The sequence below is a fragment of the Pseudophryne corroboree genome, chromosome 6 (genome assembly GCF_028390025.1).
Source record: "Pseudophryne corroboree isolate aPseCor3 chromosome 6, aPseCor3.hap2, whole genome shotgun sequence".
In the NCBI taxonomy this organism is placed as follows: Eukaryota; Metazoa; Chordata; class Amphibia; order Anura; family Myobatrachidae; genus Pseudophryne; species Pseudophryne corroboree.
Genome location: NC_086449.1, coordinates 797,453,989 through 797,467,148, shown reverse-complemented (window position 1 = coordinate 797,467,148; position 13,160 = coordinate 797,453,989). Strand labels below are relative to the sequence as shown.

General features: G+C 47.4%; 1 protein-coding gene across 2 annotated transcripts in view; it reads right to left on the bottom strand.

Annotated features, from left to right (window-relative positions):
* The window catches only part of SMC1B (structural maintenance of chromosomes 1B), a 619,466-nt gene that overhangs the window by 157,607 nt on the left and 448,699 nt on the right, over positions 1–13,160 (bottom strand). For both annotated transcript variants that reach the window (XM_063928898.1, XM_063928897.1), the window contains one exon: positions 4,120–4,218. In XM_063928898.1, the coding sequence (XP_063784968.1) occupies positions 4,120–4,218 (99 nt within the window). The remainder of the gene's footprint in view (positions 1–4,119; positions 4,219–13,160) is intronic.

The window sequence follows — 13,160 nt, the reverse complement described above, 5'->3', positions numbered from 1 at the left end:
CTTCTATCTTCCTATCGGTAGAGTCTTTTAAAGTCACAGACTGTACTGACGGAATAACCGTAGCTTTTGCTAAATGCGAAATAGGAGCGTCTACCTTTGGGGCAGTCTCCCAAAATTTTGTATCCTCCTCTGTAAAAGGATATAGAAATTTTAACTTTTTAGGAGCCTGGAAACGGGAATCCAGTTTTAGCCAGGGTTCTTTTAAAATATCCGCAAAGTGCGAGTAAGAAGGGAAGGCAGTAACCTGTCTCTTCTGTCGTTTGAAGAAAGGGGTAGAAGTCTCGGCTACTGCCTCATCCTGAATATTAAGGGTCTGACGAATGGCTTCGATTAGTAGCCTAACACCTGAACTAGTAGATAATTCCTCATCTTCCCAAGCCGAATTTTCGTCCCATTCAGGATCTACCTCCCCTTCTTCCAATGGAGATGTCAGAGTATCCAACTCCTCTCCCGGAAACGTAATAGCGGGCAACGGCTGCGTTCGCTTAGAAGCCGCCGAACTACTAGCAGAATTTACAAATTTATTTACAGACTGAGTCAAATCAGTGAGACACTTTCCCATATTCTGGGCCCACAGCGGTTCCACCTGAGTCTGGGCCAAAGCTGCTTCCGACCTTGACTGACGCAAATCTGAAATTGCATCCACCATAGCCTTGACCCTAGGGGGCATGGACTGATCTGTGGATCTGGCCTGCTGATCTGCCGCTGGTGCCCCAGAGCATGATGTACAGAGGGTCCCTGCGTCAGCACTCCCCTTAGCCAGCTTTGTGCCACATTGTGAACATGAGAAATAAACCACTGAGGTTGTTTTTCCCTTTGCAGGTTTCTCTGGCTTACTGGTCATTTTGTACTCTGATGTACTATGTCTTGTCCCCCAAGTGTGATCCCCCGCCTCTTATACTTGCGGTTTTTGTGTAAGTGTGATCCCCCTCCTTAGCACAGCGCCCCCCCGTCTGCAGGCAGAGAAGATGGCGCCGTGAACAGCAGCGCGCGCGCGGGCAGAGCTGGGCGGGAAGACGGCTCTGCCTCTGCCCGCCTGACGTAACTTCTCTCTCACTCCGGCAAAACCGGAAGTTCGGCTCCCGTGCGCCGCTACACAGAGCGGTTGTCATGGCAGCACAGCAACGGTCCCAGGGAGTGAATAACACCCTCCCGGACCTAAACACAGTCCGCCCCCACCAAATTACATCCCAGTTCAGTCATCCGGCTGTCTGTGGATGTCGCGCGCTCCGGGGGGTGGGGGGGGGGGGGGGGGGGGGGGGCGGAGGAGAGGGGAGAGAAGCGACGGCTTGTATATATATATATATATATATAGGATAAAAATCCCCAGTCAGGCAATAGGAAATAGGGACAGCCCAATACTGTCAGTGACAGATTGTGGCTGTCCAGTTACCTGATTCTGCTTTCTTCTCTGAAGGCCCCAGTGACCAAGGTATAGTGGCCTCCATGCAGCAGTCTGGAATGGGATACTAACCCTCTTCCACTGTTATACCTGTCACCTGTAAACAGGGACTAGGTACTTGTCAAAAGAAATAAAAATAAACAGAAAATCTAAAGAGAAATAAAAACTGTGTCTGTACTCCACAGGCACAAAACTAAAACTGAACAGGGCTGAGCAGGAAGGAGATGGGAGGGGTTAGAGGGGGGGGAGGAGTCAGCTTTTGATAGTTCTGTGCCAAACTCCACTACCACACACCTCTAACCCACAAGTAACGGCGCAGCGTCCCCCAGATGGAGGACAGAGAAAAGGGACTGACGACACATTCACTGTCTAATCATTTTAAAGAGAAGCACAACTGTTCGACCAAAAATATTATTCACTTCTTGGCGATTGAAAACATCAAGAACAATTGGAAACAAAGGGATGAAGCTACACGCTTGGCCAAGAGTGAAATGAGGTGGATACATAAAGTAAAGAGCCTCATTCCGCAAGGTCTGAACGCAGACTTTGAATTAAAGTGGTTCCTTTAAGCTGTCTCCCCACTATAGTTCACGATTTTATATACATGTTTCCATATTATACCTACTTACTGCTTTATATATATAAATTTCATTCAGTAACCCCATCACAATTTAATTGACTCAATATTGGTTGTTTTAATTGTAGGCATTATCGTGTTAAGAATTTGTTGCCAACAAATAATATGGAAGCAGCAGGACTAAACAGGAAACGCATCACCGGAAGTGACTGGATATTTATTATGCGTTCCAGAATGCGTTCCATATATGTATACATGCAGGACTAATAGTATAAGTTTCTATATAAATTGTGTTAAGAATATGACTGCAAAATCCAGACTTAATATGGGGAGATTACACGCTACTAACGGCCCCGAACGGAAGCGGAAATACGTCATCGCAAGTTAACAGGAAGTTAGTGATGCGTTCCAAAATGCGTTCCACGAGGAAACGACGCCGGGTGCGGACACAACGCCGGGTGTGGACACAACACTACAGACTCCAGGCATCATATAGATGAATGATCAAGGAGCCCGGACACTATTGAAGTTTGTTTTGTCATTATGTTAAAAGATGTTTGCGGATCATTTTTGGGAGGCCGAAACCGGAAGTTGTGTAATGATCACTTCCGGTCAATGTACGTATGAAATCTAATAATTTCAATAATTTACGACTATATTCTAAACAGTTTGATTATAAATTGGATGATAATGGAAATAGTTCTTAAGTAATATGATAATATGTATTGTGGAAAGTTTTAATAATGTTTAAAAAAAATGAATTTGACCTTTAACCTGGAAGTAATTACGGAAGGGAGCTTAAAAGGAAGTCCATCACACTCCACCCTCACTGCCTGAGGAAGGGAATACCCCGAAACGCGTTGCAGCTGGAGAGTGGAGTGTCTACCTTTATCTAATTGGGGAAAAGGTGAACCAGACGGAAGGGGAATACGGTCAAGGGAACGAGGTTCCGGAGCCAAACACCCTATCACTACATCTTAAGGCCTGATTTTCGCTACCATCTGGTAATCCTCCACCCTAAACATCACCCTTCATTTGGGTGTATTTTTTACCTATCCATTTTATACATTGTTTGTGTGTATAATGTTGTGTTTTTTATCACACGCTGAAATTTTTATGAAAAGTTTTGTTATTAAATACCCTTGTATATACCTACTACACTATATGCCATTTTGTTGTTTCCTTTGCATATGGAATCAGTTGGAAAACTTTGAGCATTTTCATGAAGTAGTAAGGGAAGTATTTTGATTCCTCTTTTATGGGAATTATATCACCTTTTTATTTTGTACAAAGGATTACGATATCTTCACATTTGGGAACCATCTAGCCCACTAGCGCACTCTGTTGCACCTATTATTTGCATGTCACATGATGTGTCCCAAAGCCTGCACAGAGATACGGGTCCCATACTTCAGGTCCTCAAAGGTTTATATATCCCCCATATAGGCCAGCCCATTATTTAAATTTTTCTTAATCTGGCAGATAAATCTGGTGTGCTTTTGGGCAGCATGAGATGCGCTGGAATTCGATCATACGATACCAGTCGATTTCCGGTCGTAAGGGGCATGAGATAAATTGCAGGATTGTATGCACATCGAATGCAGTAAAAATGCACTTTCGATGAGATTTGTCTCAAGTTGAGCTTCAAGGGAAATCGGGCCCGATCTCGCGTCGAAAGCAATCGCACAAGTGTATTTCCAGCATAACAAAACATTCCCACACCATTTCAATGGAACATTGCTAACATCACTGGTAATTGAATTGGCTAATAAAAGTCTATGATAAGGCCATGGGTCCCTGATACATACTCAGCCTTGGACCTTCAGAATCTACTGATAACCTATCAGATTTTACTGCTGTTTACAGTATATTAGTGGCCTCATGTATGCTCACCGTGACTTTTGAGCCTGACTTTATAGAACCCTGGCCTGGAGCAAATTCAATGCATAACCCCCGCTCGCTCAGTGCACTGTGCAGTATATGATCCCAGCCATAACCACTACAGAATTAGGCTACTGGCAAACTATAAAGAAAATGTTCTAATTATTTGCTTAAGAATTATTTTTAAGCATCAATGAATCGTTCGTTTCAGCATATTTGTATAGAACTTGCTGCGATAAGGATTAAACACAAAGTTTACCTTTAAATCATCGGAAAGATCACTATAATCTATGCAAATGTTCTTTTCTCTTTCATAGATATCTGCAGAAGCTAGAGTACTTTCAGATTCTGTGTCCAGCTAAAAAAGACAAACACGTTTTACAATATATCTTAGTTTTCTGTTTAAAGTCACAATTACTGTTCAAAGGAAAATTATAACTTTTTTTAGTTGTCCCTTTAGAGTGTTATTGGCATCTGGTTATGGTGCCTGCTCTTATAATGGAAGTAATTATTAGTGCACTGGTTTATTATCATTTCTAAAAATGAGTTATCACCTTGGAATACGTGCGTAATGTGCAGGAATTTGAAAGTGTTAAAATCAAAATAGTGACTAAATTCTAAATCACCTACATAAAAATGTGCCACAAAACATTAGTCCCACATCAAATAAAAAATCATCAATGTAATGGTCACAAAGCACCAGGTTAGCCACAAATGGACCATGCCGTATAAATTCTTCTCAAATCGTTCTATTATTATTTATTTATTACCAGTTATTTATATAGCACACACATATTCCGCAGCGCTTTACAGAGAATATTTGGCCATTTACATCAGTCCCTGCCCCAGTGGAGCTTACAGTCTATATTCCCTATCACATGTACACACACACACACACACACACACACACACACACACACACACACACACACATTCACGCGAGGGTTAATTTTGTAGGGAGCCAATTAACCTACCAGTATATTTTTGGATTGTGGGAGGAAATTGGAGTACCCGGAGGAAACCCAAGCAAGTACGGAGAGAATATACAAACTCCACACAGTTAAAGCCATGGGCCCTGCCATGGGCCCTCATTCCGAGTTGTTCGCTCGCTAGCTGCTTTTAGCAGCATTGTACACGCTAGGCCGCCGCCCTCTGGGAGTGTATCTTAGCTTAGCAGAATAGCTAACGAAAGATTAGCAGAACTGCTACTAAATAATTCCCTGCAGTTTCTGAGTAGCTCCAGACCTACTCCTAGATTGCGATCAGCTCAGTCCGTTTAGTTCCTGGTTTGACGTCACAAACACGCCCTGCGTTCGGCCAGCCACTCCCCCGTTTCTCCAGACACTCCCGCGTTATTCCCTGACACGCCTGCGTTTTTTAGCACACTCCCGGAAAACGCTCAGTTACCATCCAGAAACGCCCCTTTCCTGTCAATCATTTACCGATCAGCAGAGCGACTGAAAAGCGCCGCACGAACAACAGCAAAACTGCTAAGTTTTTAGTTAAATAACTTAGCGCATGCGCTCTGCGTACCATGCGCATTAAGCAACAAATCGCAACATAGCGGAAAATCGGCAACGAGCGAACAACTCGGAATGACCCCCATGGTGGGAATGGAACCCATGACCTCAGTGCTGTGAGGCAGTAATGCTAACCATTACACTTTCTGTCTCATGTAAAGGTTATAAAACTTGGGGCAGACCTACTGCCAATGGCAATCCCAGTGACTCTTTGGAGCAAATTGAATAGGTTATTTTAAGCGATTTATCTGCAGGATTTACAGCTGCAATTTTCTTAAAAGCAAAATCAGGTTAGATTTCCTTTTCACAAAATCACCGCTTTAAATCCTGCAGAAAATAATACAGTGTATCTGAAATGCAAACCGACTTATAGGGGTCTATTCAATTCTAGTCGGAACTGCCATCTATTTGGAAAAACTGCAGTTTCCGAATTATTTAAGTTGAATCATATGCGACTTAATCAATAGGGCTGCCCTTTATCCGACTTGTCACCAATCCCACTTGTCGGAAAACACGTGGATCGACGAATTAGCCGCTGATCCATGTGTTTTGTCAGATTTGCGGCCAAATCCGACAGGTTTTTGGTCCGTTTTCGACAATGTCAATCCGACTTTAAAAAAAGTCGAAATGACATTGTCGGAAACAGCCAAAACCTGTCGGATTTGGCATTAAATTGAATACTGAACTGTCGGATCCTTTCTGTTGGAAAGGATCCAAGATCAATTGAATAGAATATATTTAAAAACTATCTGTTGCCTGCAGCTTCGACCATGATGAAATCACTGCTGCCAACATTTTTTATTTATTTCTGTTGTTATAGTTGTATTGCTTTGCATAGGGTATGTCACGGGAGTGGCCCAAGTGACCAGCAGCGCTCTACGGTCTAATGGTAGCAGCACCTTCACCTACCTCTCACACCAATGTTAATGTGGTGGAGATGTACTATAGCGTTTCCTGCTTCGCCTCTTTACTGAGGCGACGCAGGAAGGTACACCGACGAGATGTATTAACATTTCATTTGCCAGAGTGGGGGAAGGAAAACTCCCCCCTCCGGGGATCCCCGTCAACTTAGCGCCGAAGCGCTGTGTCTCTCCCGTCGGCTCCACTGGGTATGCACAAGATCTCGCTAGCATAGGGGAGAAGTACATGGGGGAGAAGCGGTTTCAGCATGATACCACTTCTCCCCCATAACGACAAATCATCAGAGGCGTAACTAGGGTTTTCGGAGTCCAGGGCAAGATGAAGAGTGCCCCCCCACCAAAAAATAGCCATAAAATCAACTGTGTGTGTGCGCCGAAGGTGCGCACTGTGAAAAGGGGTGTGGTCATGCAACAGAAGGGGCGTGGTCACATAAAAGAAGGGGCGTGGCCACTGAAAAATAAGAATTTACTCACCGGTAATTCTATTTCTCGTAGTCCGTAGTGGATGCTGGGAACTGCGTAAGGACCACGGGGAATAGACGGGCTCCGCAGGAGACTGGGCACTCTAAAGAAAAGATTAGGTACTATCTGGTGTGCACTGGCTCCTCCCTCTATGCCCCTCCTCCAGACCTCAGTTAGGGAAACTGTGCCCGGAAGAGCTGACATTACAAGGAAAGGATTTTTGGAATCCAGGGTAAGACTCATACCAGCCACACCAATCACACCGTACAACTTGTGATAACCTTACCCAGTTAACAGTATGAACAACAACTGAGCCTCACTCAACGGATGGCTCATAACAATAACCCTTATTTAAGCAATAACTATATACACGTATTGCAGAAAGTCCGCACTTGGGACGGGCGCCCAGCATCCACTACGGACTACGAGAAATAGAATTACCGGTGAGTAAATTCTTATTTTCTCTGACGTCCTAGTGGATGCTGGGAACTCCGTAAGGACCATGGGGATTATACCAAAGCTCCCAAACGGGCGGGAGAGTGCGGATGACTCTGCAGCACCGAATGAGCAAACACAAGGTCCTCCTCAGCCAGGGTATCAAACTTGTAGAACTTTGCAAAGGTGTTTGAACCCGACCAAGTAGCCGCTCGGCAAAGCTGTAAAGCCGAGACCCCTCCGGCAGCCGCCCAAGAAGAGCCAACTTTCCTTGTGGAATGGGCTTTTACTGATTTTGGATGCGGCAATCCAGCCGCAGAATGAGCCAGCTGAATCGTGCTACAGATCCAGCGAGCAATAGTTTGCTTTGAAGCAGGAGCACCCAGCTTGTTGGGTGCATGCAGGATAAACAGCGAGTCAGTCTTCCTGACTCCAGCCGTTCTGGAAACATATATTTTCAAAGCCCTGACTACGTCCAGCAACTTGGAGTCCTCCAAGTCCCGAGTAGCCGCAGGCACCACAATAGGTTGGTTCAAATGAAACGATGATACCACCTTTGGGAGAAATTGGGGACGAGTCCTCAATTCTGCCCTGTCCATATGGAAGATCAGATAAGGGCTTTTACATGACAAAGCCGCCAATTCCGACACACGCCTAGCCGATGCTAAGGCCAACAGCATGACCACTTTCCATGTGAGATACTTTAGTTCCACGGTCTTAAGTGGCTCAAACCAGTGGGATTTCAGGAAATCCAACACAACGTTAAGATCCCAAGGTGCCACTGGTGGCACAAAAGGGGGCTGAATATGCAGCACTTCCTTAACAAACGTCTGAACCTCAGGCAGTGAAGCCAGTTCTTTTTGAAAGAAAATGGATAGGGCCAAAATCTGGACCTTTATGGACCCCAATTTTAGGCCCATAGTCACCCCTGACTGTAGGAAGTGCAGGAATCGACCCAGCTGGAATTCCTCTGTAGGGGCCATCCTGGCCTCACAACAAGCAACATATTTTCGCCATATACGGTGATAATGCTTTGCTGTCACGTCCTTCCTAGCCTTTATCAGCGTAGGAATAACTTCATCCGGAATGCCTTTTTCCGCTAGGATCCGGCGTTCAACCGCCATGCCGTCAAACGCAGCCGCGGTAAGTCTTGGAACAGACAGGGCCCTTGTTGCAGCAGGTCCTGTCTGAGAGGCAGAGGCCATGGGTCCTCTGTGCGCATTTCTTGCAGTTCCGGGTACCAAGTCCTTCTTGGCCAATCCGGAACAATGAGTATTGTTCTTATTCCTCTCTTTCTTACTATTCTCAGTACCTTGGGTATGAGAGGAAGAGGAGGAAACACATATACCGACTGGTACACCCACGGTGTCACTTGGGCGTCCACAGCTATCGCCTGAGGGTCCCTTGACCTGGCGCAATATCTTTTTAGCTTTTTGTTGAGGCGGGACGCCATCATGTCCACCTGTGGCAGTTCCCATCGCTTTGCAATCTGTGTGAAGACTTCTTGATGAAGTCCCCACTCTCCCGGGTGGAGGTCGTGTCTGCTGAGGAAGTCTGCTTCCCAGTTGTCCACTCCCGGAATGAACACTGCTGACAGTGCTTGCACGTGATTCTCCGCCCACCGAAGAATCTTTGTGGCTTCCGCCATTGCCATCCTGCTTCTTGTGCCGCCCTGGCGGTTTACATGGGCGACCGCCGTGATGTTGTCTGACTGAATCAGCACTGGCCGGTTTCGAAGCAGGGGCTCTGCTTGACTCAGGGCGTTGTAAATGGCCCTTAGTTCCAGTATATTTATGTGTAGAGAAGTCTCCAGACTTGACCACAGCCCTTAGAAGTTTCTTCCCTGAGTGACTGCCCCCCATCCTCGGAGGCTTGCATCCGTGGTCACCAGGACCCAGTCCTGTATGCCGAACCTGCGGCCCTCGAGAAGGTGAGCACTCTGCAGCCACCACAGAAGAGACACCCTGGCCCTTGGGGACAGGGTGATCAGCCGATGCATCTGAAGATTCGATCCGGACCACTTGTCCAACAGATTCCACTGAAAGATCCTTGCATGGAACCTGCCGAAGGGAATGGCTTCGTATGAAGCCACCATCTTTCCCAGGACTCGCGTGCAGTGATGCACCGATACCTGTTTTGGTTTTAGGAGGTCCCTGACCAGAGATGCTAATTCCTGGGCCTTCTCCACCGGGAGAAACACCTTCTTCTGTTCTGTGTCCAGAATCATGCCCAGGAAAAGCAGACGCGTCGTAGGAATCAGCTGCGACTTTGGAACGTTCAGAATCCAGCCGTGCTGTTGCAACACTTCCTGAGAGAGTGCTACGCTGATCAACAACTGCTCTCTGGACCTCGCCTTTATGAGGAGATCGTCCAAGTACGGGATAACTATAACTCCCTTCTTCCGAAGGAGATTCATCATTTCGGCCATTACCTTGGTAAATATCCTCGGTGCCGTGGACAGGCCAAACAGCAACGTCTGGAACTGGTAATGACAGTCCTGTACCACAAACCTGAGGTACTCCTGGTGGTGGGTAAATGGGGACATGCAAGTAAGCATCCTTGATGTCCAGCGACACAATAAAATCCCCCTCTTCCAGGCTTGCAATAACCGCTCTGAGCGATTCCATTTTGAACTTGAATTTCTTTATATAAGTGTTCAAGGATTTTAAATTCAGAATGGGTCTCACCGAACCGTCCGGTTTCGGTACCACAAACATTGTGGAATAGTAACCCCTTCCCTGTTGAAGGAGGGGGACCCTGATTATCACCTGCTGGAGGTACAGCTTGTGAATTGCCGCCAGTACTACCTCCCTTTCCATGGGGGAAGCTGGCAAGGCTGATTTGAGGTAACGGCGGGGGGGGGGGGGGGGGGGAGTCGCTTCGAATTCCAGCTTGTATCCCTGAGATACAATTTGTACAGCCCAGAGATCCACCAGTGAGCGAACCCACTGGTTGCTGAAGTTTCTGAGACGCGCCCCCACCGCACCTGGCTCCGCCTGTGGAGCCCCAACGTCATGCGGTGGACTTAGTGGAAGCAGGGGAGGACTTTTGTTCCTGGGAACTGGCTGCATGGTGCAGCTTCTTACCTCTACCCCTGCCTCTGGCAAGAAAGGATGCGCCCCTGACCCTCTTGCCTTTCTGAGAACGAAAGGACTGCATTTGATAATACGGTGCTTTCTTAGGCTGTGAGGAAACCTGAGGCAAGAAAGTCGACTTTCCAGCTGTCGCTGTGGACACGAGGTCCGATAGACCGTCCCCAAACAATTCCTCACCCTTATAAGGCAAAACCTCCATGTGTTTTTTAGAATCAGCATCTCCTGTCCATTGCCGAGTCCATAAGACCCTCCTGGCAGAAATGGACATAGCATTAATTCTAGAGCCCAGCAGGCAAATGTCCCTCTGAGCATCCCGCATATATAAGACGACGTATTTTATATGGCCCAGGGTTAGCAAAACAGTACCCCTGTCGAGGGAATCTATGTCGTCTGACAGATTATCTGTCCATGCTGCTACAGCACTACACATCCAGGCTGAAGCAATAGCAGGTCTCAGTAGAGTACCAGAGTGTGTATACACTGACTTCAGGATAGCTTCCTGCTTTCTATCCGCAGGATCCTTTAGGGCGGCCGTATCCTGAGACGGCAGGGCCACCTTTTTAGATAAGCATGTCAGCGCCTTGTCCACCCTAGGGGATGTTTCCCAACGTAACCTGTCCGTTGACGGGAAAGGGTACGCCATCAGTAACCTCTTAGAAATCACTAGTTTCTTATCAGGGGAACTCCACGCTTCTTCACATAATTCATTTAATTCATCAGATGGGGGAAAAGCTGCTTTTTCTCCCCAAACATATAAACCCTCTTGGTATTAACAGGGTTAATCTCAGAAATGTGTAATACATCTTTCATTGCAATAATCATGTATCGGATGGCCTTGGTCATTTTAGACTGTAAATGTGCCTCATCATCGTCGACACTTGAGTCGGACTCCGTGTCGACATCTGTGTCAACCATCTGAGATAGAGGACGTTTATGAGCCCCTGACGGTTTCTGAGTCGCCTGGGCAGGCGCGGGCTGAGACCCCGGATGTCCCAAGGCTGCAGCGTCATCAAACCTTTTATGTAGGGAGCTTACATTGTCGTTTAAGACCTTCCACATATCCATCCAATCGGGTGTCGGCCCCGACGGGGGCGACACCACACTTATCTGCCCTTGCTCCGCCTCCACGTAACCCTCCTCATCAAACATGTCGACACAGCCGTACCGACACACCGCACACACACAGGGAATGCTCAGACTGAGGACAGGACCCCACAAAGTCCTTTGGGGAGACAGAGAGAGAGTATGCCAGCACACACCACAGCGCTATATAACACAGGGATTTTCACTTATAATAAGTGATTACCCAATAGCTGCCTTATATGTTTTATTTGCGCCTAAATTTATGTGCCTCCCCCTCTCTTTTTTACCCTTCTTGTACCTGGATACTACATGGGAGAGCCTGGGGAGCTGCTTCCAGCGGAGCTGTGAAGAGAAAATGGCGCTGGTGTGCTGAGGAAGAAGGCCCCACCCCCTCAGTGGCGGGCTTCTGTCCCGCTTTCTGTGTAAAAAATGGCGGGGGTTTTTACATATATACAGTGCCAGACTGTATATATGTATTTTTATTGCCAAAAGGTACTTCAATTGCTGCCCAGGGCGCCCCCCCCAGCGCCCTGCACCCTACAGTGACCGGAGTGTATAAGTGTGCTGGGAGCAATGGCGCACAGCTGCGGTGCTGTGCGCTACCTTAAATGAAGACAGGAGTCTTCTGCCGCCGATTTCGTCGTCTTCAAGCTTCTGTTCTTCTGGCTCTGCAAGGGGGACGGCGGCGCGGCTCCGGGAACGGACGATCGAGGACAGGTGCCTGTGTTCGAACCCTCTGGAGCTAATGGTGTCCAGTAGCCTAAGAAGCACAAGCTAGCTGCAAGCAGGTAGGTTTGCTTCTCTCCCCTTAGTCCCACGTAGCAGTGAGTCTGTTGCCAGCAGAAGCTCACTGAAAATAAAAAACCTAATAAATACTTTCTTTACTAGTAAGCTCAGGAGAGCCCACTAGGAGCACCCAGCTCTGGCCGGGCACAGATTCTAACTGAGGTCTGGAGGAGGGGCATAGAGGGAGGAGCCAGTGCACACCAGATAGTACCTAATCTTTTCTTAAGAGTGCCCAGTCTCCTGCGGAGCCCGTCTATTCCCCATGGTCCTTACGGAGTTCCCAGCATCCACTAGGACGTCAGAGAAATGGGGCATGCCAACATGACAGTGCCAGGTACACATTGCCCCACAGTGCCAGGTACACATTGCCCCGGAGTGCCAGATACGCAAATGCCCCACAGTGCCAGATACACATTACCCCACAGTGCCAGGTACACATTGCCCCACAGTGCCAGACACATATTGCCCCAGAGTGCCAGATACATACTGCCCCACAGTGCCAGATACACAAATGCCCCACAGTGCCAGATACATATTACCCCAGAGTGCCAGATACACAAATGCCCCACAGTGCCAGATACACATTGCCCCACAGTGCCAGGTACACATTGCCCCACAGTGCCAGATACATATTGCCCCAGAGTGCCAGATACATACTGCCCCACAGTGCCAGATACACAAATACCCCACAGTGCCAGATACATATAACCCCAGAGTGCCAGATACACATTGCCCCACAGTGCCAGGTACACTTTGCCCCACAGTGCCAGATACATATAACCCCAGAGTGCCAGATACACATTGCCCCACAGTGCCAGATACACATTGCCCCACAGTGCCAGGTACACTTTGCCCCACAGTGCCATATACACATTACCCCACAGTGCCAGGTACACAGTGCCCACAGTGCCAGATACACAAATGCCCCACAGTGCCAGATACATATTACCCCAGAGTGCCAGATACACATTGCCCCACAGTGCCAGATACACATTGCCC